At 38.3% G+C, this 26,618-nt stretch overlaps 1 protein-coding gene across 6 annotated transcripts; it reads left to right on the top strand.

Annotated features, from left to right (window-relative positions):
• The first annotated feature begins 11,605 nt into the window (after positions 1–11,605).
• Positions 11,606–24,436, top strand: LOC131785795 (RYamide receptor). Of its 6 annotated transcripts, none has more exons than XM_066161284.1 (3): positions 14,588–14,630; positions 15,205–15,358; positions 21,976–24,436. In XM_066161284.1, exon 3 carries the CDS (start codon positions 22,038–22,040, stop codon positions 23,313–23,315), a length of 1,278 nt encoding a protein of 425 aa, XP_066017381.1. In that variant the 5' UTR covers positions 14,588–14,630; positions 15,205–15,358; positions 21,976–22,037; the 3' UTR covers positions 23,316–24,436. The 6 variants fall into 6 exon arrangements, with proteins under 6 accessions (XP_058958719.2, XP_066017380.1, XP_066017381.1 ...); XM_066161285.1 differs by lacking the exon at positions 15,205–15,358 and adding an exon at positions 20,616–20,687 and having other exon boundaries at positions 14,614–14,630; XM_059102736.2 differs by lacking the exons at positions 14,588–14,630; positions 15,205–15,358 and adding an exon at positions 11,606–11,642.
• Positions 24,437–26,618: the final 2,182 nt, after the last annotated feature.

The following is a 26,618-nucleotide window of genomic DNA, read 5'->3' as shown; positions in this document are numbered from 1 at the left end:
ACCAGTAATAACTAGGCCCTATATTCAATATTTTGTTAGAGTTTGATAAAAAAATTCTCTTTTGAAGGTTTGCCTCCGTTTGACTGAAGACACAAGCTTATGCAACACAATGAAGCTGGAAGCCAAACATAAGTTAAATTGGCCGACGGTCAGCTTTGGAAAAAATTGTCCATAGACAAATCTGTTGCGCAACGTTGGAACAATAGTTTATGGAATCCAATGTAGGCGGCTTTAACATGTGTAGCCGGACTAAAGACAGGTGAGATTTAAGATAAACTTTAAAGTAAACGTAACACTCCACTTGAACGAGTAGTATACAAGAACAGTAAGGAGTGGAAATGGTTTCTCTCTATAAAATAATTTAAGAGAGACAGATTGTTTGGAATGATTTTCTTATCAAGAGGGATGTTGTTAGATTCCCATGTCCTGTATAATTATTGAAAAATGTTTCCATTAGAGATAGAAATGTTATGCTAATCGCTGACCTTTACAATATTTTCATAGAAACCAGGCGGCGTTGCAAGGAATTCGTGATTCTCCCAGGGCTAACTTTAGCCGAGAGAAGTAGTACATAGAAGACTAAACAGCATTTGAACTAGCGCGTATTCCTTAACAAGTTTCCCTTAAATGACATGTTTTCATTGTAGTGAAGATGGACAAATTTGACATGTTTTTCCTTGAGGAAACATCTTGTCTAAATACTGACATGCCAGTTTGTAATCAGATGGGATTTGTTGCTCAAAAATCTGGCGTTATGAAGCAACTCGTACATTTCTTGGAGAAATTCTTCTTTGAGAGGTTTTTCTTGATTTTTTTAGTCAGCGAGTATTCCTCGCTTTCAAAAAAGCGAAATACTTTTTAAGAAGTGCATTTGCTTAGGAAATGATAAATACCTGTTTGGATAAGACCTTTTCTTGTGTGCTGACAAGCCTATTTGCCGACAGCTTTTCATTGTGGGGACAACAACGCACGGCCGTAAATTGGGAAAGGTACTTGTTTAGAGAGAGCTTACTCTTTACTAGCATTTGAACATTTGTCCCCGGTTATTTTATCTCAATAGGCTAAAATGTTTGAAAATGCCCATTAATCAAACGCTGTGGAACGTAATGAATTTTCTTGCAAGCTTGTATGACAGTAACGCCAGGTCTATTAAACTGTTTGCTTTGTAGAACAAAAGGGAAATTTTTACAATTAAAATTAAAGTTTTGAGCGTTTTTGAATATAAAGAACGACAGCTGATAACACAAATTTATGATTACAATCGCGTGTAAGATAAACAAAAGAAGCTTGTGGTTTACCGACGTGGTTTTTTTTAGAGCGATAAAAATCAATGGATCAGAGTGAACTTAAAAGCTGTTTCTCAGGCCACACATTGAAAGAGACTGATAAAAATTTATGAGTTTCACCACGGGAATGCGATGGGAAAAAACTGCTAGAAGTAGCCACAATAGTAGATTTTTTATTAACCTTTCCCGCGCTTATCCCGTTTCTTATCTTGGCTCTATAAGCACAGATTTAGGCATCATTTTTTTGCACTGTGTTAAGGTCAAAGTATTGGTGGATAGAAACACCGCTACCGTATGCTTTTTACTTTAGTTCAGTTCGCTCTTTGTAGTTTTTGTTTCTTCCTTGAGAGCATACTTCTTCATCAAGTAGTTTTGTGTGAATCTTTTTATGAGGTTCAGGTTTATCTTGTATTTCGTACAAAAGCGGAGTCTCATTTCTCGTTAAAGATTAAAGTATGTTAGAAAAAAGGTTTACCAACAGCTATCAAACCATGGTGAAAGCTGTCGATTGCTAATCATCAGGTGTCACTATGGCAGTGGAATTCTTTTGGTAAGAGGGACCACTAAAGTTCAACAGCTGTAAAAAACGATACAACTGAACTGCAAACGCTATATGCAAGTAATACGAGGGTGCACCTGAGACTGTAACAAGAAAGTGCTTGTGTATCCATGGAATGCAACTATGCTTTGCATGTGTCAGAGCATGGTAAGCGGAGACGACAAAAACGACGGATGTGTGGAAAGGAGAAAGGGCTTTTTCCCATCTCACTATCGCTTTCAGTTAAATAGCAAATAATACATGGGCGCGCGTACATATGGAATTAGTCTTCGAGTGTTTTACTCGATTGCGCTCACTCGTGGGATGTCGAGTTGAACACGAGAAGAGAAACTCCATATCTACAAGCAACCATGTATTATTTTGTTTATCATATAAACAAAATAGCCTTTACTGAGAGGAAAAACCGACTTCATTAATGAATGAAAACAAATGAATCGACAATCCCCGAATAAGAATCGTAGAGTGCGTTGGCGCTAACTCTTAAGATGGAAAAATACGTTGAATCATGATTACAAAAACAACAATGGGCGTAATTTTTAACATACAGAATTCTCATTTATTGACTTTGTCCTTACCGACAGAAGAAGTCTTTCAGGTACACGGCCAAAATCGGCCAGTGGCAAACCTTCCAGTTGGCAATTTTCATTCTCAGCCAAGAGAAATGCTAACACCAAAGTCACTGAATACAAAACGTTTTTAGTTTAGTATATTGGTTTTCTTCCCCTTCTAGGAAAGTTTGAACCTCAATGTTTGTCAGCGATACGGATCCCCCTAATAGGGACAGTAACCTAAAGCGATCTTCGCAGTAATATACACTACTTAAGCAGTGGTGAAAATAAGGCCTGAAAAAAATTTAGACTTGAACGGGATTTGAACTCATGACCTCTGCGATACCGGTGCAGCGCTCTACCGACTGAACTAAGAAGCCAACTAGTAGCTGGTCATTATTTTGGTTCGTAATATACGCTTGAAGTGATGAATAAATGACTGTGAATACTTGAAAATCATATATGTGAATTTCTATCGAAGCATAGGTAGTCTTCGAAAATAATTACGCCTTTAAGATGTCTTTTTACAAAAAAGTGAGCACAGTCGTCAGCACATACGGTTCTCTGACAGTTTGCTAGTCTTCAATTCAAATAAATGATCCGAATTCATTAGACAATTAGTTGATCTCAAGGATTTGAGAGCGCCTTGGCGATGTCATAGAGAATAATGGCGGGAGAACAAAGAGACCTGAGATTTTTTGATAAAAAAAAGGGAGTAATGCTTACTATTTTGAGACCATATTTGCTTCATTATAAGTCCCATTGAGGAGACATTTAGACAGCTTGTTCAGATAGTTATCCAATTTAGACCATCGTAGCAGCTGACTTTTTTTGGAAATAGTTATCACAACCAAAGCTTTTAGATAAATGCAATAAAATTGACAATTTATACTTACTTTTTAAAATTAGCAACTCAAAAAAACTGAAGAATCAATTTGCTATTGAATGACCGTATATTGCATTGGTCATTTTCCACTTCTGGTTCTAGGTTAAGCAGAGCGATGTCAGGTGAGTTTGTCAGGACTTTATGGCACCTATACCTGCAATAGAAAAGCAGTCTCCATACAACATTCTCTGCCCATAGCTTAATCTGAGCAAGCCACAAGTGAACTTCATTTGATTGACGGCGAGTTCCGGTTTGCCTTCCTTTTTAGAGCGGTTTGCTTTTTATTGGCCGTGTGAGATTTATCCAACAGAAATGGTATTTCTGACGAATGAGTCTGCGAATAAGGCAGAAATAGATATTTTGTCGGCACGAGATACGACAAGGCCTGGGCCTTAGGCCCGAGCATCATGGGTAATGATGCAGTGGTATATAAGGGAAAGTATAGCACGTGATGTCCATCTAGGCCTCAGAACCAACCGTTCACCTCTGGCTGATGACAAATTTAGTGGCCTCTTGGAGCAGACCGTTTCTCAGATCAAACGGTCGAACGAAGAATCGGCGGAAAGTCAGATGAAGGAGACCAAGCGACTCAAATTCAACGAGTCTCTTAAGAAAAACAAAGTGACTAGAGGAGCGCTACAACTCAGGTGTAGTTCTTTCCTTTATTAATATCGAAGCTAGTAGTTTGCCTTCGCAATCGGAATTAGGCAGTGCCATTGACTCGGATCCTAGCGTTGCCGCTTGTGCTGATTCTTTCTTGTTAGATTCCTTCGGATTCAGGCTCTCTTGCAGTTGATTTGACCTATTCTTCTGTGCGTGGAGGGCTTAGAAAATTTCTGGATTTTTGACGTACTTTGGAAGTTTCGCAATTTGTCCTAAATGTTATTATGCAGGGTTACAAAATTCCCTTCCTTCAACTTCAAACACCTTTTGTTAAGAGAGACAATACTTCTGCTCGTGAGAATAGTGATTTTTGTTTCGCAAGCTGTCAGCGATTTACTTTGCTTGGACCTAATTGCATAACTTGCTTGTAAGCCCGATATCATTAACCCACTTTCAGTTTCTACCCGTAGTTCGGGAAAGCAAAGGCTCGTTTTGAATCTTTGACATGTCAACCAGTTAATATACGAACAGAAGTTCAAATGTGAAGATCTGGGCGGCGTTAGGCAGTTGTTTTGATCGTAATTATTACTTGTTTAAATTTGACCTTCAGTCTGGTTATCACCACATTGAAATTTTCCCAGACCACAGAAAATTTCTCGTTTTTTCTTGGGATTTTGGGAACGGGGTTTCAAGATATTTTCAGTTCTGAAAATTTTCAGAGCTCATAGAGCCTCTGTGCTTCCTTTCGGGTTTTCTTCAGCCCTGTATGTTTTCACATCGATTTTTAAGCCATTACAGAAATCGTGGAGGAGCCAGGGCATCCCGATAGCTCATTTCCTCGACGATGGTTTAGGAGGGGGAACAGATTTTGTTTCTGCTAAAGTTAACAGTGTAGTCGTCCATTCAGATTTGCTCAAGTCTGGATTTGTTCCTAATGAGGAAAAGTCCCTTTGGGAGCCTCTCCTAGTTATCACCTGGTTGGGTGTGATTCTCGACACTATTGATGGGACTATACAAGCAACCGACGAACGTATTGAAAAGTTAAACGCTGGCCTTGTTGAGCTACTGTCTTGTCAACCTCCCTGAAAGTGCACGTGAAGGGAGTAACCATTGTAACAGGTCAAATAATTTCCCTCTCTCCCTGTGTGGGTTCCTTCGCCCGTATTATGACTAGATTTCTTTTCTTGGTCGTGAATTCGGCGCGCTCTCGGGAAAGCGAAGTTTTTCTCTCAGACGACTCTCTTTCAGAAATCAGTTTCTGGAAGAACAACTTGGGATTCTTCAATAGCAAGGTTTGTTCGTCGGTCCAGTCCCTTCCGGTCAGGGTCACCTTTTCAGATGCCCCCAATTCGGCTTGTGGTGCTTTCGTAAAAGAATCAAATTTAGTATTTTATCAGAACTGGTCACCTGTAGTGCGTGCCTAAAGTTCTACATGGAGAGAACTCAAAGCTGTTTGCCTCGCCTTGGAAGCTTTCGCGAGTCATCTTTCTGGTGTTAAGGTTATTTGGTATTCCGATAACCAGAACGTCGAATCTATTCTTCAAAACAGTAGTAGGGTAGCTGACATGCACCAATTGGCCCTCCTAGTTATCCAAATATGTCTTGAGTTTCACACATCACTTGAGGTTAAGTGGATCCCTTGGGAGCTTAACGCTAAGGCTGATGCAATAAGCAATTTAACCGATTATGATGACTATACCATTAACGAAGCTATCTTTCAAATAATTAACCTATTTTGGGGGTCGCACACCGTTGACAGATTTGCTTGTCCCTATAACGCTAAGGTACCAAGATTTAACTCTGAGATTTTTTCAGACCGGATGTATAGTAGTAGATGCCTTCTCCCAAGATCGGGGGCACGATAATGATTGGATTTGTCCTCCAGTGTGCCTATTAATTAGAGTGGTAAAGCACATGGAATTGTGTAAGGCGAGAGGAGCGGTTATCCTCCCCTTGTGGAAGTCCTCTTGCTTATGGACTTTATTTTGTAGAGACGGTGTGCAACGGAACAGTTTCGTAATTGACTGGGTGTTTTTACCCAAGTTCCCAGGTCTCCTTATCAGAGGGAAAGCCCGAAACTCGCTTTTCGGTTCCAGACCCCTGGACTTTGATGCTATAGCCCTTCGAATTGATTTCGCCGCCCCAGACCTCCCTGTGCTTGCGTAGGCTTCTGTACGAAGTTCAGTATAGACTGTGATCGTTGTAATTAGCCCGGCGGGCTTTTTGTATTCACCGCGGAAGTTTTCTCTTCTGGGTGCAAATGTGATTTTGTTTCAGTCAATCCCAGCGTAATTGCTCTAAGTCCTTTGTACTTAGCTTATGGGTTGTTTGGCATTTACTCAGGCTTGAAGTGACTTAAATCATAGAATTCCTCGTCAATATTGCGTATTGCGTTATGACACGAGTTTGTGTCAAGAATTTATTCAGCATTGTTTGAAATTAAAGGGACCCATTTGTAGGCGTAGGCTTCTGTACGAAGTTCATTAAAGACTGTGATCGTTGTAATTAGCCCGGCAGGCTTTTGTATTTACCGCGGAAGTTTTCTCTTCTGGGTGCAAATGTGATTTTGTTTCAGTCAATCCCAGCGTAATTGCTCTAAGTCCTTTGTACTTAGCTTATGGGTTGTTTGGCACTTACTCAGGCTTGAAGTGACTTAAATCATAGAATTCCTCGTCAATATTGCGTATTGCGTTATGACACGAGTTTGTGTCACGAATTTATTCAGCATTGTTTGAAGTTAAAGGGACCCATTTGTAGGCGTAGGCTTCTGTACGAAGTTCAGTAAAGACTGTGATCGTTGTAATTAGCCCGGCGGGCTTTTGTATTCACCGCGGAAGTTTTCTCTTCTGGGTGCAAATGTGATTTTGTTTCAGTCAATCCCAGCGTAATTGCTCTAAGTCCTTTGTACTTAGCTTATGGGTTGTTTGGCACTTACTCAGGCTTGAAGTGACTTAAATCATAGAATTCCTCGTCAATATTGCGTATTGCGTTATGACACGAGTTTGTGTCACGAATTTATTCAGCATTGTTTGAAATTAAAGGGACCCATTTGTGGTCCACTTTGCAGATTCCATTTATCTATGTATTCTCTGTTGGAGTTTGATTATTCCCGGTTATTCTATTTTTATTTGACTATTTCTTTAGTTATTTCTTGTTGGATTGTACTCCTCACTTTGCCTTATTTTATCTCTCGTTTAGATATTTTTCATTCGGGATTTAGGGCATTCCGGGACGGACCGCTTGACAACTTGCTTGAGGGGCTGAAAGATCGACCGAAGACGACTGTGCTCTCTTCCAAAGCAAATGGGACTGATGGGACTGTTATGGTTTAACGATGTGTCTAGAATAAGAAGTGATATTTCCCTTAAAAAAGGCTTCATGATTATTAAGGTTTTGAAAAGCAAGAATGTCCAGCTCCGGAAAGGCGACGAAGTCGTTATGTTATAATTGTCTAGTTCTGTATGCCCCGTTGAGTTGCTTAAGAGGTGTTTAGTTATGTTTAAGATACACCCTGATTCCAAAGATTTTATTTCAAGCCTATTTCTAAAGGGAAGGGCTCTTGCAAGCTTGTTGCCCCTGATAAGCCCATTAGTTACTCTACAATTAGAGGGGCTTTTCGCTGGGACCTGCAAAGTCTCGGAGTTGAACCGTCCAAGTTGGGTTTGCATTCTCTAAGATCTGGGTGAGCCATTACGATAGCAAGTAATAGAGTAAACGACAGAGTTTTCCAACGACATGGTTTTTGGAAATCGGTACAAGCCAAAGACACATACGTGGACGATAATTTTGAACAATGACTCGAAGTATCGCGTTTTCTTGGGCTCTGAAGGCGTTTTCGTGTTTTTGGTGGTATTATATCACTTAGCCTCGTGCGTCTTGCCCAATTCTTTGTCAGTCTATATATGCCTCGGGTTGGTTCTCGGCAGGCTTCCCTAAATAAACTTATTTGGTGTACACTACTGTGTTATTTGTTGTTTAGTGGAGACAAAATATGGTATTTCTGACGAATGAGTCTGCGAATAAGGCAGAAATAGATATTTTGTCGGCACGAGATACGACAAGGCCTGGGCCTTGGCCCGAGCATCATGGGTAATGATGCAGTGGTATATAAGGGAAAGTATAGCACGTGATGTCCATCTAGGCCTCAGAACCAACCGTTCACCTCTGGCTGATGACAAATTTATTTTAGTTTGAAAACATATTTTCTTTAGCTGTGAAGCCTCGTAGGATGGGCTGCCAACTGCTCTGAGTTTGGGCCATGGTTCCTACCCAGATTTCCTGTCATGTTTTTCCCCAAAGGGGTTTTTTCTGGCAGGTTTTTTCTGGCCTCTGTATAACCGTAGTTATGTCCTTGTAAGCGGTTGCCCATCTCTGTTAATCCAGACTTGGTGAAGTTTGCATGTTAGTAATGTATACCTTTTTTTTTAATGTCTAAGGAATTGACTGTATATCAGGATTGTACATGGTATATCAGTTGCGAAGATATGTATGTATGCATTCCCCGGGCTATATATGCCTCGGGTTGGTTCTCGGCAGGCTTCCCTAAATAAACTTATTTGGTGTACACTACTGTGTTATTTGTTGTTTAGTGGAGACAAAATAGCTAATTCACCTCAGTGCAGAAATCGGCGGAAAGGCCCCCAGAGGTCCAACATTCCACAGTTGTTAATATACTTATTGCTAAATGGATTGAGATTAAATGATCGTGTAAGTTCATTCTTAAATCTCCTAATTTTTTGTTGTTGTTGTGCATTATTACTGATACAGTAAAAATGTCAATTTTCATAGCTTTTATTCTGTTAGAGGTCCCTTCTCAAAAACTTTGCGAGGAATATTGCGTCCGAATCTCAAGAAGGAAAGTTCTTTAATTTTTTTTCCTTCCATAGGCCTTCCACTGTTCTCCTTTCGTAAATCCTCATTAAAACATAACATGTTCTGGCGGTAACTCCTAGAAACATTTTGGTCGCTAAAATAACCGAAACGACCGTTCTACTTATCAAGTTGTGAAAGGATGAAGTAAGGTCAAACGCATTGTGTTTTTTTCGTTTAATTATTGTTGGAGCAGATACTTTGACATTCCGGATCGATGCAAGCGAACCTTCCTCAAATCCGTTTGAAGTTTGTAGGGCTCTTTGTTAGTCAATTTTTTACATGGAAAAAGAAGGAAGGCCTAGGGAAAGCCTCATCCACAATTAGGGAAGGTCATGAAATGTTAATAGGATAGTTTTGTCGTTAGTACAAATTGCTAATATGTTCATCATGTAAAATAGTCGTATGATTGCCTACTTCGAATTCCGAGTAATTATCTGTTTGGTTGATAGCAGAACATCTGACAGCCATAATTCAACAAACCAGTTTACCCGGTGTTTAGACTCATTCTGTTAACTTATTGACTAAATTGGAGGGCCGGACGGAAAAGGAATTGTCTCGAGGTCATGAAATACGAACCGAACGCACCCAGGTCCTTGCGTCACGAGAGCCAAAAATTTTTTCGTCCAGCCAGACTTAACTCAGTTAACAAGCATTTCGTACTATAACCGTTTAGAAAAGACAGATTTCATGAAACATGACGTGAATCTACGCACGAAAGGGACAAACATAATGAAGCGAAGTCATCCAGAGAGCTTTCAAGTTGATATCTAATGGCACCTGTTTCTGCGTGGTTACGCCTGACAAATACCACCGCAAGAGCATGGATCATGTTCCTAGTTGTCAAATCATCCCTTGAGAGTGTTACTTAGTTTCCGAATGTTCCCCGAAATCCCAGGCACCAAATAAAGATATGAAAGCACGAAAATACAGTTGTTATCATGATATTAATGATAAAAATAATGATCATGAAACAATGATCTTGATGTCGGTTTTATTTAACGGCTCTTCCTTGTATTTATTACTAATTAGCTGGGCATCTGCAGAACAAAACAGCTTACTGTTCCGGCGCTAGAAGGTTCTCTCACAGATAGAGAACCTAATTGCTCAAGGAGGATTGAAAATAATCTCCATTTATTTTTAGAAACCTTGTTATGGACCGCTGCTAGTGTACCAGTCACGTAGGTAATTTTTTGTAGTAGAGTTCTTGGGGCATCTCAGGTCACTTTAATTTAATTTAGAAGTCGTAATATTTTTTTCACATTTGAGAGGTATAAGGTGGTACTTTTTGTAAAGATCGTGAAGTAATTGAAATTGTTCTAACGTCTCTTGAACTTTACCCATTTGATTCTTGAGAGAGCAAATTCCGCTTGAATAGGAAAGGCGTGAAAATATAACAAATCGCCTGTTTTCAAAGTTGTGCAAATAGAGTTTTATGACTTCCTCTGCCTTTGGACAAGTGCCTCACACCATTTCCCGCTTAAAGCGATTTTCTTCTTTCATTTGTTAAGTACTTAAGTAAATAAATTCTCCATAATCAAACAAAAATTCAGCCGAAATGGCTATATCGAGTGGAGTTTACTCTAAGCCGCGTCAGTGCGAAGCGAGCATCACAAATTTAGCAAAGAAGCTTTTGCAACTACAGGCAATTTCGTCACTTGCAGTTCACCTGTGTGAACTATTTCCTTATTTGTACATGTTTTGTTCCTAGTCTTTCCGGTGCGAATGCAGGGAATAGTCCTATCCATGACGTTTCAGGATTTTCTTGAATGAGATTTGCCTGGATTAGTCAACCGAAGATATTGCTTCCGAAAACAATCAATCACCGTGATGCATGCAATGAGAGTTGTTATAAAATAATCCGGTTCTGTGGGTCGTGGGAAAGGAAAAAACATGCTTTGGCGGAAATCGCCGAAGGTGTGTTAACCTCAATTGACTACTGCACCCACTCAGTCAATATTAAGGTCATTCTCGTAATGATATGAGTTTCAACGAATTTTTGTTCTCCTGCCAGCTTTAGTATCTCGAAGATTCTTTGTATCAAATGTTAGCTTAGATCGGACTTGCTCTGTTGCGGTTTAATGATTGATATGCTAATTGATCAATAATCCTATTGACGGCTACATCTTTCTTTTCTTTTCTTTTTTTCGGTCTTTTTTTATTTTTTGTTTTGCCCTGTTTTTTTAAGGTTTTTTTTTGGTTGGTTTCCGTTTTTTGTAATCTTATTTATTTCTTGGTTTAGCTATATAATTACATATTTATTTATCTATACTTTTAATCCTCTATCTAAGAATATAAATTTAATTATTTAGTCTTCTACCTCTTGATTTATTTATCTGCTATTTCAACTTATTTGTCGGTGATTTTCTTTCTCACGGCTCTTTCAAGTTCCGAGGACCGAAGAGAAACATAAATTTATTTGATGACAGCCAAATAAAAATTTTAAGAGCGCTGATTGAGAAAAGGATGCAGAAACCATTTCGTGTCTGTCGGCACTGTAAGAGGAAAGCTTCTGTGGAAGGCTAAAGACATTCTTAAAGCCATCGTTTTAAATTGCATCCCTTCATCTTGCAGCTACGACTCAAACAGAATCATGTCCAACTGTGATACAGAAATTTGGTTGGGCTCTTTTTGACAATTACGTTTGAAAAACATGAGCCTATCAAAGAGGAGCTTGGTCGACCGAGCATAACTTCATAGAGTGTACGGTACACTCACGATTTACGTATACGGTGTAATAAAACCCTCCATATTTCCTTACCGGTCAATAAGGTTAATAGTATTACTGACGAACTTGAAAAAATAGTAAATAACCAAGCTCGCAATGACTCCGCAGTTTTTTCTTAACGCTTTTCGTTGGAAAGCCTTTCTGCAGGAACTCCTTTGCCAAGGTAGGTTTTTTCATAAAAAAAAAATTTTCTTAAGCCTTTGGCTTCAATGAATTCAAACTTTGTTCTGAGGTAAATTAGTGATATAAGCCTCTAAATTCTCTTCCAATCCTTGTCCAAACTGTATGGTGGCCATGTTTTGTGAATGAGCACTTAAAACAAAAAATTTTAAGTGGGCATTGTAAAATGGTAGTAAAGTTTCCGCAAGATGAATGATTTTAGCAAATCAAAAATTAAAATAACCAGGTGTTCAACCTTTCCGATTAGCTATGATCTCATTTGTTGGTTCTATCCAAGTTAGACGCGGCCAAACTAATTGTCTGAGAATCATTCAGGAGTAGACATGTTTTCTTTCATGATAAAATATTCTTTCCAATTTAGAGCACGAGGTTGGCCATTTATTACACAAGTCGTAGTGAATTTAATAGATGGTTTCTCCTAAGTGCTTAAATTCATTACCGCACTAAGTCTAAAGTTTCAGAGGACCGTTCGCTTTATGAGATGTAAGCAACTCATTAACGTCTTGGGTAATTACTGAATGCTTTTCTACTGCATTACAAGCCCTCCCTTGCCTAATTCTTTTTAATCAAAACATTACATTGTGACAAAAGATAAAAATCGTAATACTGGTAGGAATTGCGTGAATGGGATTATGAACCGCTTAGAAGTGTTGTTTATTTGAGAAGTTAATTCTTGCAAGGCTTGCGATGATAATGCAACAATTTGATGACAAACAGCGCTGAAAGATATCTTCAGACGGGAAAGTCCTTCAAAGACTCTAGCAAGACTGGGCATTTACAATGACCCCGTGAACCACACAATGGGACTAATTTGATTACCGCACGAGAATCTTTTATGCTTCGATCCTTCACTGGTTTGACGCACATATACCCTCTCACATCTCTTTACCCCTTCAATCAAGCGCATGCGCAGAACTGACATCCATTTAATTTGATTTTTTTTCCAGCCATTCTAAAAAAGTATCTCTATTGAAATGGATTTTTGTAGAAGTGGAATTGCTGTAAAACAATTGAATGCAATGCTGCGAGTATCAGTTAAAATGGCTTTACTTAGCAGCATACACTTTCGGTTATCGGATCTTTGAGGTATACATATTCTTCATTGCAGCCTTTAAATAAAAAATTAAATCGATTAAAACGTATATATATTTAATGAGAAATACCACTTCCTGCATCTTTTCTGTGCTGGTTAGCATAGTCCATGCGAAGAGTAGGGAATGCAAGCTCCAGTTGCTGTGGTTTGGCTTTGTTATTGTTTACACAGGCCTCCATTTAAACCGGCTTTGAAACTGAACAAGGCCCGTCTGTCTTAATATCGCAAATAGATGAACAAAAAATTGTAAGCATATTCGGATGGCTTTGAGAACTTTATTTTCAGCTCAAATCATGTTACTTATTTCCTATACAGTCAGTAGTTTTCAGGTATGGAGAAGGACCTTTTATTCAACACGAACAAGGCCTCAAGGGACTAATTATTTATTCTTTTCCCTTTTTTTGAATGCATTTAGAAAACTTTGGTATCTCTGAAACGAAATGCTGAAGAGGAGGGTCTCAATGGGGTTAACCGTTAGCCGTGAAATGGCGCAAAAATTTAGCTGATAGATGTAAAAAAAAGTTAACCACAAAAACAATATCTCTGGTGATCATAAGGGAAAGATATTAAACGTTAGCCGTAAATTGCCCAAAATTTTACCCGTTTAGAACCTCAAAGAAATATTTTTTCATATTTCTTTAGTTTAAGTTCCCAAAAGTGAAATTGATTCAGTTTTTCATTTCTTCGATGAATCGAAAAAGCCTGAAATGAAATTTAAAACTTTCGTCGAGCAGAAGAACCTCATAACGATGGTTGTTCATATCCTCACTGACAATTAGAAAACTATTTTTGGGGAGCAATACGTGATACTCGGATGTTAAGCTCTACAATCTTTCATTTGATACATGTATGTGTAGGTTTGGGTTCCCCTTGCTCAATTCTTCTAGAAGCTCATGGCCCGAGAAAGGGTCGAAATGAAAGGATAATATTCCACCCATTTGAAATATCTAGAAAACTCTCCCTACAAGTTATTTTCTAACCATCGCCATACGTGAGTAAATTGAATTCTTTTTTGGGGGCGATACTCTTATTCCAACGTCAACGGAAAAATTAAATGATTAAGGGATCACTGTATCTTATCGGCGTCGTCTCGTCACGTCGATTGCTGTTGTTAATTACTTGCTTGAAAGCAAAAAAAACAACAACAGCTGAAAAAATGATAGGTGACGCGGTCATCGTGATGATATGTTATATTTGACAAAAGAAAACTCGATCCCTTTGGAAGGCCAGATAAGAAGAAAAAATCATCAAAAGGGCAGCTTGAAACGACTGAACTAAAGATTTCCATACTTAGCGGCTACACAATAATTAGTTGATTCTTATCAACGAAAACCATCCTCTTAAAGATCTGACCTCTAACGACCTCATCAACGATCGACTTATTTCATCGAGAATAACTTACTCACAATGCACGCAAATTAACTGCAATTATATTCTTCAATTACCGCATGCCAAAGCGGCGTTCTTCTCTCAGTGGCTTCTGAGAGAAGCAGAACTTGACTCGGTTTTTCTAAACCGCAAAGTGGAATGTTATTCCAAGAGCTGTTCATTCGTTGACAAGATAGACACTCTAGGTTAAGTCTTTGTATTTGATTTGGCGATTAATTTTGAAGCTGCGACCCTCCAAGGAGGGTCAGAGAAACGATCCAAAAAGTATGTTTTACATAAATGTTAGCGCATGAAAACAAACAAACATGTTCAGGCTAATTTAGCACCCATCGGCACGCGCGGGACCGGTCACTCAATTGACATTTATTTCCTTTGGGTACAAGCCCTTTCTTCTATAAATAAGCATGAGAAGGAGGTGGACTCAGTCGTTCTACTAGGCGGCAACGAAGAGCGTACCAAAAGATCCGGACATCCTAAGCCCTTAAAACTGTAAGTACCATGTCCTTGTTTTTGCATTTAGGCGAAGTGACTTTCAAAGAACCGGCATCTTCTTTATGAGCTTATCATAAATCTGTTTGCTTGAAACCGTTGAAAACTTAGGAAACTTGTCCAAGTTGCATTTACTTTACTTTAAGTGAAGCTCAGAGCTTCTCCATTTCTTTATTAGAATCGCAATATGGTCAAGAGTCTGGACCTGGTCAGAAAAAAATTCCCGTAAATTTAAATAATGAAAATTGCAGGAGAGTGTCATCTTTGGCCTCTAATTCTCTGGAGTCTCTTTACGTTCTATTTCCTTCAACGTCGTGAAAAACTACTTTGTTAACTTAGAAAAAGACTGAAATGTCAAGGAAAAAAAGGAGAGAGGGAATCGTTACGAATTTAAAGAGAAGAAGGGTAAGCGGCGAACCTGAGTAATTTAGACTAGGCCACGATGATGTGCCTTTTCTAAAAAAGTCGTGATAAACCTTGATAGTCTCGAGAACAAACACATCTGACCTTTAGTATAAACTATGAAGAGCTATTTTAAGAAGAAAAATAAATATTGTTTTTCACTTCCACCCAGCAATGGTGCCAAAGCAGTGTCATTTAAACGGATAAAAATGCACCAACTTATACTACTCAGTTGTTCATGCACAGTGGAACGAGACATTAAAAAAGACAATTCGAGCTTGACACTTTTCTACGATGTGATACAGTTTTTTTCCACGTTTCCCAAGGTACGTTCAAGCCAAATTTTCGTCTTCAGCATCATTCTCCCATTGATCACTTTTTCCTTTGCCTCATCTCACGCCTCTTACCTCGTTGTTGAGCGAACGTATGTTACTGAGCGCAACGGTTTATTGGCTCATGGAAGTTTAAAACGAAGGCGATATTCTCAGAAAAGGGTGAAAATTTGATTACTTTAGTGTGCGAGTAATTTCAAAAGTTTCCCTATTTAAGTTGAGTGTAAACAAGAGAAAAAATGGGATTACGAAGCACGCTTTTGAAGACGTGCTTGGGACTTCAAACGGGGTACAAAAAGGGTGCATAGGTGTTTTCAGGGGTCAATAATTTTATGATGTCTCACTCAATTCCTCCGATTTATTTATATCCAAAAACGTGAAAAATGCCTTTGCTATGCGGACTTATTTTCATAATAACTCTTAATTAAGTCGCGGATGGGTTGGTCATTAATGGTCGCATTGATCAATGTCTATACCAGGATTTATCGAGTCATTGTTTGTGCCTACTCGTAATATTGAAATCAGGAACCCGTACGTGTTCTGGAAAATGTTTCCTTTTGCTAAGCTGGTGCTCTCGGCTAAACATCTCTTTGGTCATTCGCATCATGGATATCAATTTTTTGTTTTCGAGTTTATTTCATTTGGAGTAGATCAGTTCTAGATGTCAGAACAAAGAGATATTGTGTGCAAAAAAAAAAAAAGCAGATGATGTATTTAATGCACTTTGTGCAATGGACGTGTCAGTATTATATTCAGCTCATGGTGGGTCGTGTGAGGTCACTATGCTCGCGAGACTGTATAATCAGAATTTTTTATGGTCAAAGATCATTCATTTACTGAGAAAAAATTTCAAATTTCTGGAGGGGAGAGGACGGGGAAATGGGGTAATCACCTCCTACAGGCATTTTTCTTTCAGATAAAAGATAATCACAGCGTGTTGTCTTATCAGAGAAATTAGCTTGTTTCTTGCTTCAGTGTGTGGAGTGCTTTTAGAGAAATTTACGAAACGATGATTTACATCATAGGAGTATTTAGAAACCTGATTTCGTAATTAATTTTTATTTTTCTATCATTGTTTGCATTCTTTAAGTTGTTATTTCAGTAATTTGGATTACCCGTTGAACGTACCTACGCTTTAGAAGCTTAGCGGTCTCTGTTGTTTTACCCTCCCTTTTACCACACAGAATTCAGCCACAGCTAAGTCGAATAAATTTGTATACAAAAAAAACTTTTCCTTCTAAGGGATATTTATCCCATCAAATACTGCAACCGTAACCCAATTCAAATTAAGGAGGAAAAAAATGGATGAAAATTGTTTTTAAAACGTTTGCATTCGATATCAGTGCGGTGGACATCTACTAGGTAAGGTAGATCTTTTTTCGTTGAACCGTTGAATAATTTCTTTCATAATTACTTACGGATCATGTCATATCAATCTTTTATTTGGCTAATCTTGCACGCAAGTTTTAGCCTGCTAAAGTCGTCGGTTTGAGGAACTAATGTGAGGAAATGACTCAGACAATGAACAGAAAATTATTATTTTGGTCAAGAACATCTTTTGTGATGTTGATTTTAACCTGATAATAGAGATCGAATAAAGGATTTATAATTATCTTTATGTGGCGCCTTTAAAAAAAAAGCTATTAAAATAATTTGTTGTAAATATTGACCGAAGAATGAAGAGCACTACACTGGTTGACTTGCTAGTGCTCGGCTTACTAGCGTTCTGAAGTGAGTTCCTCGGGAGAAAAAAAACTGTCAACTGACAAACACAATGCGAAAAAGGTTGATGGATGGCCAGAACAAATTCTTTCCGCCTCCATAACGAAGTTTACAATTCAAAGTCCTTGAGTACAAAGTAAAGATCATAAATAAACTTATCGAGGTGAATTAGAGCAGATTAAGTCTATGAAAGGTTAATAAAGGTCCGTTAGCTCCACTCGGTATCTAACAAAAGCCGTAAATATTTGCACAAATTTTAACTAAAAATAATTCATTATCATTACCATTACAAATGGAACAGATCCCTTCAATTCGGCTTTAAGGCAAATCAGTCTGAAGCATTTATACTACATCTAAAGCATTACTGAGATACCAAATCTGTTGTTGCAAAATAATGGTTGACCTGAAAGAAATGGCGGACAGGTTATAGAAAAAATATCCTATCACAGAACTCAATAGACCCTGGCTAAGTCTTATTACATTATGGAACGCTTTGTTTATAATCTCAAGAGTCTTAAATTTCTTTTATCCTGTGAGTATAAAGATTGTCAGCAAAACAAAGACTTTTCATACGTACTAATTCTATGAAAGGTTAAGATGTCATTCATAAAACTGGTCAGGTGCAGAGGGCAAAAAAACGTCTTTGACAGCATGAAAAAACAAAAAGTACAAATGGTGTCATCCTGTGAGGGAAAGAGTCTTCGCACGAGTTCCTTGTGAGTACAACGGTGTCTTTCTGGTGATTCTTTTTAATGACGTCCTGGGTAGATTTAAGGAAATTCGTGCCATTTTATTGGCATGCCGAACGCCGTGGGAGGTCGTTTTCGGCGTAAGCAGTATTTTCCTATTTACTCCAGTGCCATACAATAACAACTTCAATAAGTCTCTTTACCCGGAGCGGTAAATCAAACAAAACTGATGTCGCTTTCTTTCAAAAGTAGCTGACATCGGTGGCGTTGCTGTTTTAAAGATCATCCGGTAAGTGAGTGTAGTGAACCGAATGGATACTTGTTTCGTAAAAACTAATTGATGTTTAGTAACAAGTGACCTCAGTAAAGCCGTAGGTTATTTTTGTGAAAAACAGGGCCCTTATATAACACTCTCATCTGCACGCTACTGCAGTGTACTTGTGATCGTTGTGATGCACGATTCCCGAGGACCTTGGACATACCTCTCCATCTTTATCACAAATGTGTTAGGAATCATTTTGTTGTGCGACTTTTCAACAGAGAATGCGCTTTTTAACTTATTCTTGCGTTAAAGACTGGCGCAGTTGTAGCTCAGTGTGATTAAAAGGCTCAAAAACAAAGCTGACTAGGAGGGGTCGTTTAAAATTTTGGTTAGTCTAAATCGAGCACAATTATTTGTTCAGAGAAAGGAGTACAGGCTGGTGACGTGACATGCACGGAAGAAAGGTTTAAAGTAGCCGTGTTCATATTTGATCAGGGCTAACGTCCAAATCATCACATGATATGGTATAAGAGAGCAAAGTGCTGCAAGAGCCTAATAAAATATCTCATTGGTGCAGTGGAAACATAGATATTTCATGATGTAACTACGATTTCCATGCTATTTCATTTCATATATTCGGCCAGAGCTTTCCATTCTGCATGCGCTATGTTCGCGTGTTACACAGCACAAACTAATTCATCAAAAGTTATAAATTATTAAATTTGTTAACAAAAACAGGAAGAAAAACATCCAAGATTTTTTTTTTTGCCTGAAGGGATCATTATTTTGCAATGAATGTCGTTTGTGGTTTTATGTCCGCTAGACATCATTTTTCATTCGATTGTCGACAAGTTTGGACTCTAACCAGGAATTCAGCCCTAATTAATTGCATGTTTTGTGTTAAAATAGCTGTAAGCAATTGCCAAGCGTAATATCTTGTTTTCTAACGTCGATTTTAATGCGCCTTTCAAGTTGTGTCTCATATTTTCGATCTTGTTTTCTGCTATTTATTCTTAAAAAGTGATATCCATATCACTTTGTCACTGACCTGCTTTACCTGAATGGTTACTGAAATTACTTTTATGTCCAGTGAAATGTGTTCTGGCAAAGTTTGTCAAATGTGCCAACCTGATGATTTATGATTTCTGATATTTCCGTCTCGCAGTGGAAAACATACTGATGTTGACGACTAATAAAAGAAAAGTTAGGCTTTTACAGCTCTTTGAGAGGTGAGCACTCAACCTTGAAAGAAAATTAAAATCAAATTAGCTGATTATGCATGCACAAAACTGGATAATCACTCGTCCCTTTTTGCAGAACTACTGGTGCTAAATGTATGTGAGTTACTTTGATTTTATACATAAAGCTACGTTTTAAATGCTTGGATATCTGATATTTCACATTGAAATGACGATATGAGCGGTGTCTGGCTAAATTCCTATATTAGACGTGACATCTTTATTATTTTATGCCCACGAGTTTCTAAAATTATTCCTTTATGGTATGATTCGGAACTACTCCAAAGTATCGAAGAAGTCTGTGTAACAATCGTAAGTATCGCATGGCAATAGCTGCGCTAAATAGATGAATTGTAAAAAGATAGTTGTAAGCTATCAGATCAAATGAAACCAAGATAGATTTAAACAGCACTTTAATCTTTGCGATGAAACAGGCCCGTAGTTTATCGCTCAAGGCATCTCACATTAATTCGTAATTACCGACATCTTAATAAACCGAGCATTTAATTTAATGAGAACAAAATGAGTTCTGCGTTACTGTAGATTCTTTGATTATAACATTTCTTTAAATTTTTTGTCCTCTTTTTCAGCTAAATATTTTGGATTTGTTTTATAACTTGAAGCCAACTCCCAGGTTTCTCAAAGTCAGTTTGTGTACATAAGAAAAATTTACATCCATCTCATGAAGCTTGTTTGAATTCATTGTTCATTTTTTATACAACTCTGTTATCAATAACATTTTATTTTAATACTGCCGTGGTTCCCAGCTTTGATAACCATCCAGCTGAAAATTGACCTCTCACACTCATAATTAAGCTATAGTCTTAACAGCTGAACGCTTTACTTTCAAGTTACTTTTGCACGTTAACCCGATATAAACTGTAAAACTGATAGAAATCAGTATTCCCCACTTACTTTCAGTGTACTTTGCCTAACATTCCTGCTAGGAGAGTAATTAAGACAGCGACAGAAAATTGGGTATAAGCCCTTTGCCAAAATGTACCTTTTGTAAAAGATAAATCAAAATGCCATGCCAGAAATTTAATTTTGGATCGTGAGAACCACCCTGCAAATCAAATTTTAGTTAACAGTGCCAAGGGTTACAGTTGACTGATTATGCGTTTCATTTGAGCCTTGTATTTCATCAAATAATCTTTTATAATATATTAACGAATTGTGACGTCAATAAAATTTGCCGCCTGACCTTGGTGTCCCTCTGTCGAATTGAGATCAATCAATCATTCTATTAAAAACAAGGGATAACGGTGATAAACAATATATTATGGTCGAGTCTCAAAATCTGTACTTATTCGTGTCTGTATGCACGTTGTTCATGGCAGAATATCTGAGTTCGATTTGGTGAAGACTTCGACGGCAATCAGAGGGCCACTTTTGACGACTGATCCAAATAAGTATGCTTAAACCTTGATGTTTCACTGATACCCTTTGGCTATACAAATCAATTAGCTTTCAATAGACCTCCTATGGTTCAGTAGAGATTGTGTATTACAAAAAGGGAACTAACTTACAAATGCGACTGGCCACACGGTGAGTCAAATCTTTAATAATCTCATGTCAAGCTATTATCTCTTTTTTTAAGTTATTTAGCTCTAAAATGAAGAGAAAACTTACTTTATCCGTACTCCCGCCCTGCACGTACCTGCGATGGCGCTCGTCAGTGATCGAAATAATTCAACGAATGAGTACTGGCTCTTGACGTTCACCTTGTTACTGATCACGTCGCAATTCGCCATGTAGGTTGAAATCTGTCAAAAAAAAAAGCTATAAAAGGTCGGCAAAGCCTTTGGGGGTAGTTAGTTCTCTATAATATTAACACTGCGTTCGCTAGTATAAATCATGTTCTTACTAGAGAAGGCAAGACCTGCTAATCTCTGAAAAGTAATCATTAATATTACAGTAAAAATCAGGCAGTTTTATTATGATACGCGCGTTGAATCATGACAGGAACCACGTTACATAGGTCCTGGCTACATACAGTTTTGTTTGTCCTTGAGTATACCTGAATTTCTACCTAGTCAAAATTAGCTTGCCTAAAATCTAGCTTAAACTGCGTTGCAGGTCTTACGACCTTTTAAGGCTTTAGTGAAATCGAGTCCTCAACTCCTTCCCCAAACACTGCTGAATTGCGCGCACTTTGCACAGACTTTATACCCTGGTGACATCATTGCTTTTACCAGCATTGTTAAAGGAGGGGGGCAGGCTCAGTGTATTTGCCTGAATTGGCAAAAAGTGGTCTTTTGTAGTAGGTTTGAATATAGGATATGTTTTGAATAACCTTCCCAAGGAGTTGAAACCTCCATTGTAACATATATGATTGTTTAGTTTGTTCCGTTCTCCCTGTCTAGATTTTTACCGATCATCTTCAAATGGTAATATCAAGCCTCACTAAACTCAACGGTTTCTCTTATATAGATCGTGGTGCGTTAATATCCACTCCTTACTTTCAGCTCTGCTCACAATATATTATTTCTCACTTTATCAATGACATAAATCTATCTTTCTCGGTACGTAACCTTTGGCTACGACTAAGAATTGTTCTGATGAAGATACATTGCGGCTTATCTTCCTTTTTATTATTACCCACGGATTCGCCCGAGTTTTCTTGGTGCATAGAAAAGTAACTTTTTGGCATTGTCTGGCACGTTTTATGGCATACTCACACTTTTCTTTGTTACACAGGTTGCCACTCTTACTTATTTCAAGAGACGATTTTCAAGGACTGAAAAATTTTGAAATCAACGATGAACGTTAGCCAAATAAACTCAACGCTGGAAGTCAATTCAAGTCAGAATAACATTGCTACACCTTTCTACAATTTTTTGCCGGAGCCACAGTCTTCAAGGACAATTAGGTACGTAATATACTGCATAGTTTTTATATTCGCCATTGTCGGGAACGCCACCGTCTGCATCATTCCATTCCGTCACAGACGCATGCGCACGTGTACCTATTTTTTAATCACAAACCTGGCTGTCTCTGATATTGGAACAATGCTGTGTTTACCCTACATACTTGTCATGGAGTGGCAAAAGGAGTGGAGCATGGGATCTGTTATGTGCAAGCTTGTCAACCCCAGCTTGACAATGTTCTACCTGGTCACCACCAACACTTTGGTTGCAATTGCAGTTCATCGCTTTGTGGTTGTAGTTTTTCCGTTCAAGTCTAAACCTGGAAAGAGTAGAGTAGCATTGATCATCTTGCTTATATGGCTGATAGCGTTTCTCTGCGTGTTACCTTCATTTGGTGCCAGACAACTTGTATTCAATGGAGTGAAGGACAACGGTAAAACCAGTTACACATGCGACGAAATATTCCCTGGAAAGACGAGAGAGGATCATGAGTTCTTCAGAAATATGTACACCATATTCCAATATGTCATCAACATCTTCTTGCCCATTGTTATCATAGTTATATTGTATATTGTAATTGCTTACAAACTTCGACAGATGTCATTAGCGCTTGGTTTTCGAAAGGACAGAAGAGACAGTCAAGGGTCTACATCATACCACAGTGTGGCATCCAGAAAGAAAAGCATAGACGACTTTTCTTTACGGAAAAGAAATGAGCTCGAGAGAAAGTTTTTGCGGATGCTCGCCGTTGTTGTCATAGTTTTCGTTCTTTGTTATGTGCCTTACACGACTTTCTACCTTGTTGTGTCATACTATCCGATGGCAATGACCTGGAAGTATTTAGGAATCCTCTACCACTACATATACCTGCTTATGTGGTTTCCAAATGCGTTAAATCCGATTTGCTATGGTGCTTTAGATGACCACTATGCCTCTATAGTAAGGTCTCTCTGTTGTATACGGAATAGAGCTCAACGATTTGCCAGCCGGCTTGCAAGCAATGGGGTCAACTCATCGGGAGGACGGTCCAACAGACCAGGACATTTGTTCAGCCGTTCCAACCAAACTTTGCCCCCCATAAAAGAGAAATCAAGAACACAAACCTCTAATAGAACTATCGAGGAGCATAAAAATGGAAACGGAAAAAATTGGAAAACGTGCTGCAGCTAGTGTGCATGATAAAACATGTATATCAAAAGAAGGCGGTATTCTTGCCTAGGAGAACGAATTGTTATCTAGTTAAGTGGTCACGGCATTCAAACTCTCATTCCTATCTGTAGACCTAGAAACCAGGTTGAACGTTCGTAGCTGTTATCAGTAGAGAGAACCACTTAATCCAAAATAAAAACTGTCTGGAGCGTGGGAAAATTAAACGCGAGCTTCCAAGTCGCGATTGGTTTGGTTTTGATTGGTTGAGAAAGTGGCGGGAGTTTTTTTGGACCAATCAAAACCATTGCAATAGAAGCTTACTTCCGACACTCAATCGAAATCGCTCCAATACCAGTTGGACTGGTGATTACTACCGTTAGTAGAACCAGTAGAACAGTGATCAAAGAAAAAAAAAACATAAGGAATCATTACATCACAGTTCTGGGCTAGAGAGCCGTAAAACGGCCAAAACATTTAGCCGTTAGGCCTAAAAGTTGACAAAATGTAACCTTGGTCTTAAAAAAATGATAATAACCTAAAAACAAAAAACAAACGAAAGAAAGATAGTAACCGTTAGCCTTGACCTAAATTTTAGCCGTTAGCCGTAAAGGCCGTCATCTCATTGAGACCCTCTTTAATCTAAGGTTCTTTGAGACAGATGGAAATAGGCTCAAGGTTAAAGATGAATTTCAATTAAGTGCAATAGGCTCAAATCTTTGGGGAAATTTTAATTAAGTTGGTGTTTAGCAAAGAGAACATCGAAGTGGCTTGGAAGGGCTCATTACATATTGAGAATTTCACTTTACTAACGGCTTATTGGTTAAATGATATGTGCACTGGGCCTGGACTTTTTGTGCCACATGGCACGAATTGCAGAGAGGTTCTGGAGTTCTTTGAACTTTTTAGCCGTTTCTAGAATCATCCTTGATTAATATTTAACATGTTTATGATATGTACGTCTTTATAGTTGGATGCGAAAAAAATATGTTTGTACGCGTCAAAATCGTTGATGTAACATTTTTTAATGAATTTTGCGTACATGTATACGTAGATGCTAGGAGAATATAAACCATTTTACTTCTGATAAATTATATTAAATAAACAAATTGTAAACATGCGGGTTCGTTTACTGCTGTACTGAACTGAGAGAAATGATATTTAAAGTGATTTAATTTAATAGTAAGTTTATTCCTAACCAGAAAAAATTAGTTTATTAAATAGTAAATTTCGTTCTTGTGAAAATCAAACTTTTTTTTGAAATTTCCTTCACTGACGTGCGTTTTCTACTTTGCTCTTCCTGACAATACTGCTCATGAGTCAGGGTGATGTACAAAATCTAAGAATTAGTGATAGTTTGGTTCTTCGATCATTTCTACACTCGTTTTGGTGATGATACTGTACCAAGCATTTAAAGCATTGATTAATTTTGTCATGCAACGAAGGAATCTTTTATAATGGCTTCCTGTCGGATATCAATCGAGTTTCGTACCTGGACCTTCCACAGCCAAGCAGTTCTAAGTTACAATTAAACTGAGATTAATATTTGTCCCTACCGTGGCGTAATATGAACCACGGAGGTTCTCTCAAGGACAACCCCCCCACCCCACCCCTATTGGAAAAAAGACATACTGTTATCATCCCTGGCTTCGTTTGATAAGTGAATTGCAAGCTAAAATCAGATAAATTTTCAGTTTAGATAAAAAACATTTTAAAATGGATTGGCTTCGACATAATGACGCGCCTAATGTCGTCAACACAAATCAGAACCCATGCAACTAGAGTGATAATTGATTGTATATGGTGCAGGAAAGCAGTTTTTTTATAAATTATTTGAGCCATTTCCTGATAACTTTCATTGATGCTTTTCAAATCAACCACAAGTACATTTCTCCATCGAAACATCATCTCGTTTCAGTTGAAAGGAAAAATTAATTAGAATTATTCTTTTTCTAAGCGGAAACGCTTTAAAAAAACCCTTAAAACTTTCAGATCTGAATACCAATTTATCCAGCAGATAAAACTCGTCACCTAGCCAAAACGCCTTCTGGGCTGCACCGTATCTATAAGATGTTCTGTAAAGACGTACATCACGACACTAATATGTGATAACGCATCATAGCCAGGATTCTTGGCTTTTAAAATCGTTTACCATTTCAGCTTCGAAAACATCATAGTAGACTTCAACAGGAGTCATACAATCCTTTCAGAAAAAATTACAGACATAAATGGTGGAACAGTCAGTTCAGTGACCGGGATTTGTTGATTAAAGCTTCACGCGGTAGTTAGAGGTAAGTCTCCCCAGACGTCCGCACTGATGTGACGCGCTTTCACCCAAGAGAATCTCTTGGCTCATTATAAACAGAAGGAGGTTTTTCAATATTTTTTAAGCCTCATTTAAGCCGATTTCCAATGATTTCAAAATTTCTGAGATCTTCGACTTCTAACCTTTGTTTTTATTGTTAGAACTGCGGTAACATACGAAGACTGGACTGATTTGCAAGTTTTTTCTCGGCTTATCAGAACGAATTTTATATTTTTTCTCATGTCTGAGTGGGCTGCAAAGATTATGATTGCAATTTTATTTATAAAAAAAAACGCTTTCCATCATAAACATGACATAATATTTATTAATAATTTCCAGTCTGAATTTGGCGTTAGAATTACGAAAAAATCACTCAAAATGTAATATAGAAAAGACAGAAAACTGTGTCATGATTACCGCTTAGGCTCTCTGTGAACTCCCAAGGTTTCTAAGTGTTTGGCATATTGTAGCCGTTCAGTAAGCGAAACGGAGCGCAATAACAAGCGGGGACTGAGGTGGTAGCAAAGGGATGAAAAAACTAAGTAAGGTGCAGGTAATTTCTTTACGTGACCCGACCCGACCTAGACCTCGCTCGTTTTTCGTTCTACCGCAATATTAACTATCGCGCTGTTTGCTATTTCACACGGATTTCGCACTGTTTTACTTGTTGAACGTCTGGGACAGATTACTAAGTTGGCTGGCTCTCGATCACCCCACTGTCAAGCATGGGCAAACAAAGACTATGTCAAAGATACATGTCTTTGAAAGTTTCAGCTTCCAGATAATATTTAGACGCCACCTAACAACCCCCCCCCCCACCCCCACCCAACACGGACTCGAGGTAGCTCTACCATTCTACCGAACTTTTGAGACAGACAGCTTCATGTATTACACACTCACTCCTAGACAATAGAAAAAGTGCCTCTTTTTCTACTCATTCCTAGGCGCAAATCGATAGCCTGTGAGATGAGTGAAGCATAAATATCCTAGCACCCACGAAAAGTCTGGTAACGAGGTGCACG

Source organism: Pocillopora verrucosa, chromosome 14, assembly GCF_036669915.1.
Source record: "Pocillopora verrucosa isolate sample1 chromosome 14, ASM3666991v2, whole genome shotgun sequence".
Taxonomy (NCBI): Eukaryota; Metazoa; Cnidaria; class Anthozoa; order Scleractinia; family Pocilloporidae; genus Pocillopora; species Pocillopora verrucosa.
Note: the sequence above shows the minus strand (reverse complement) of the source record. Positions and strands in the feature narration are given on the sequence as shown.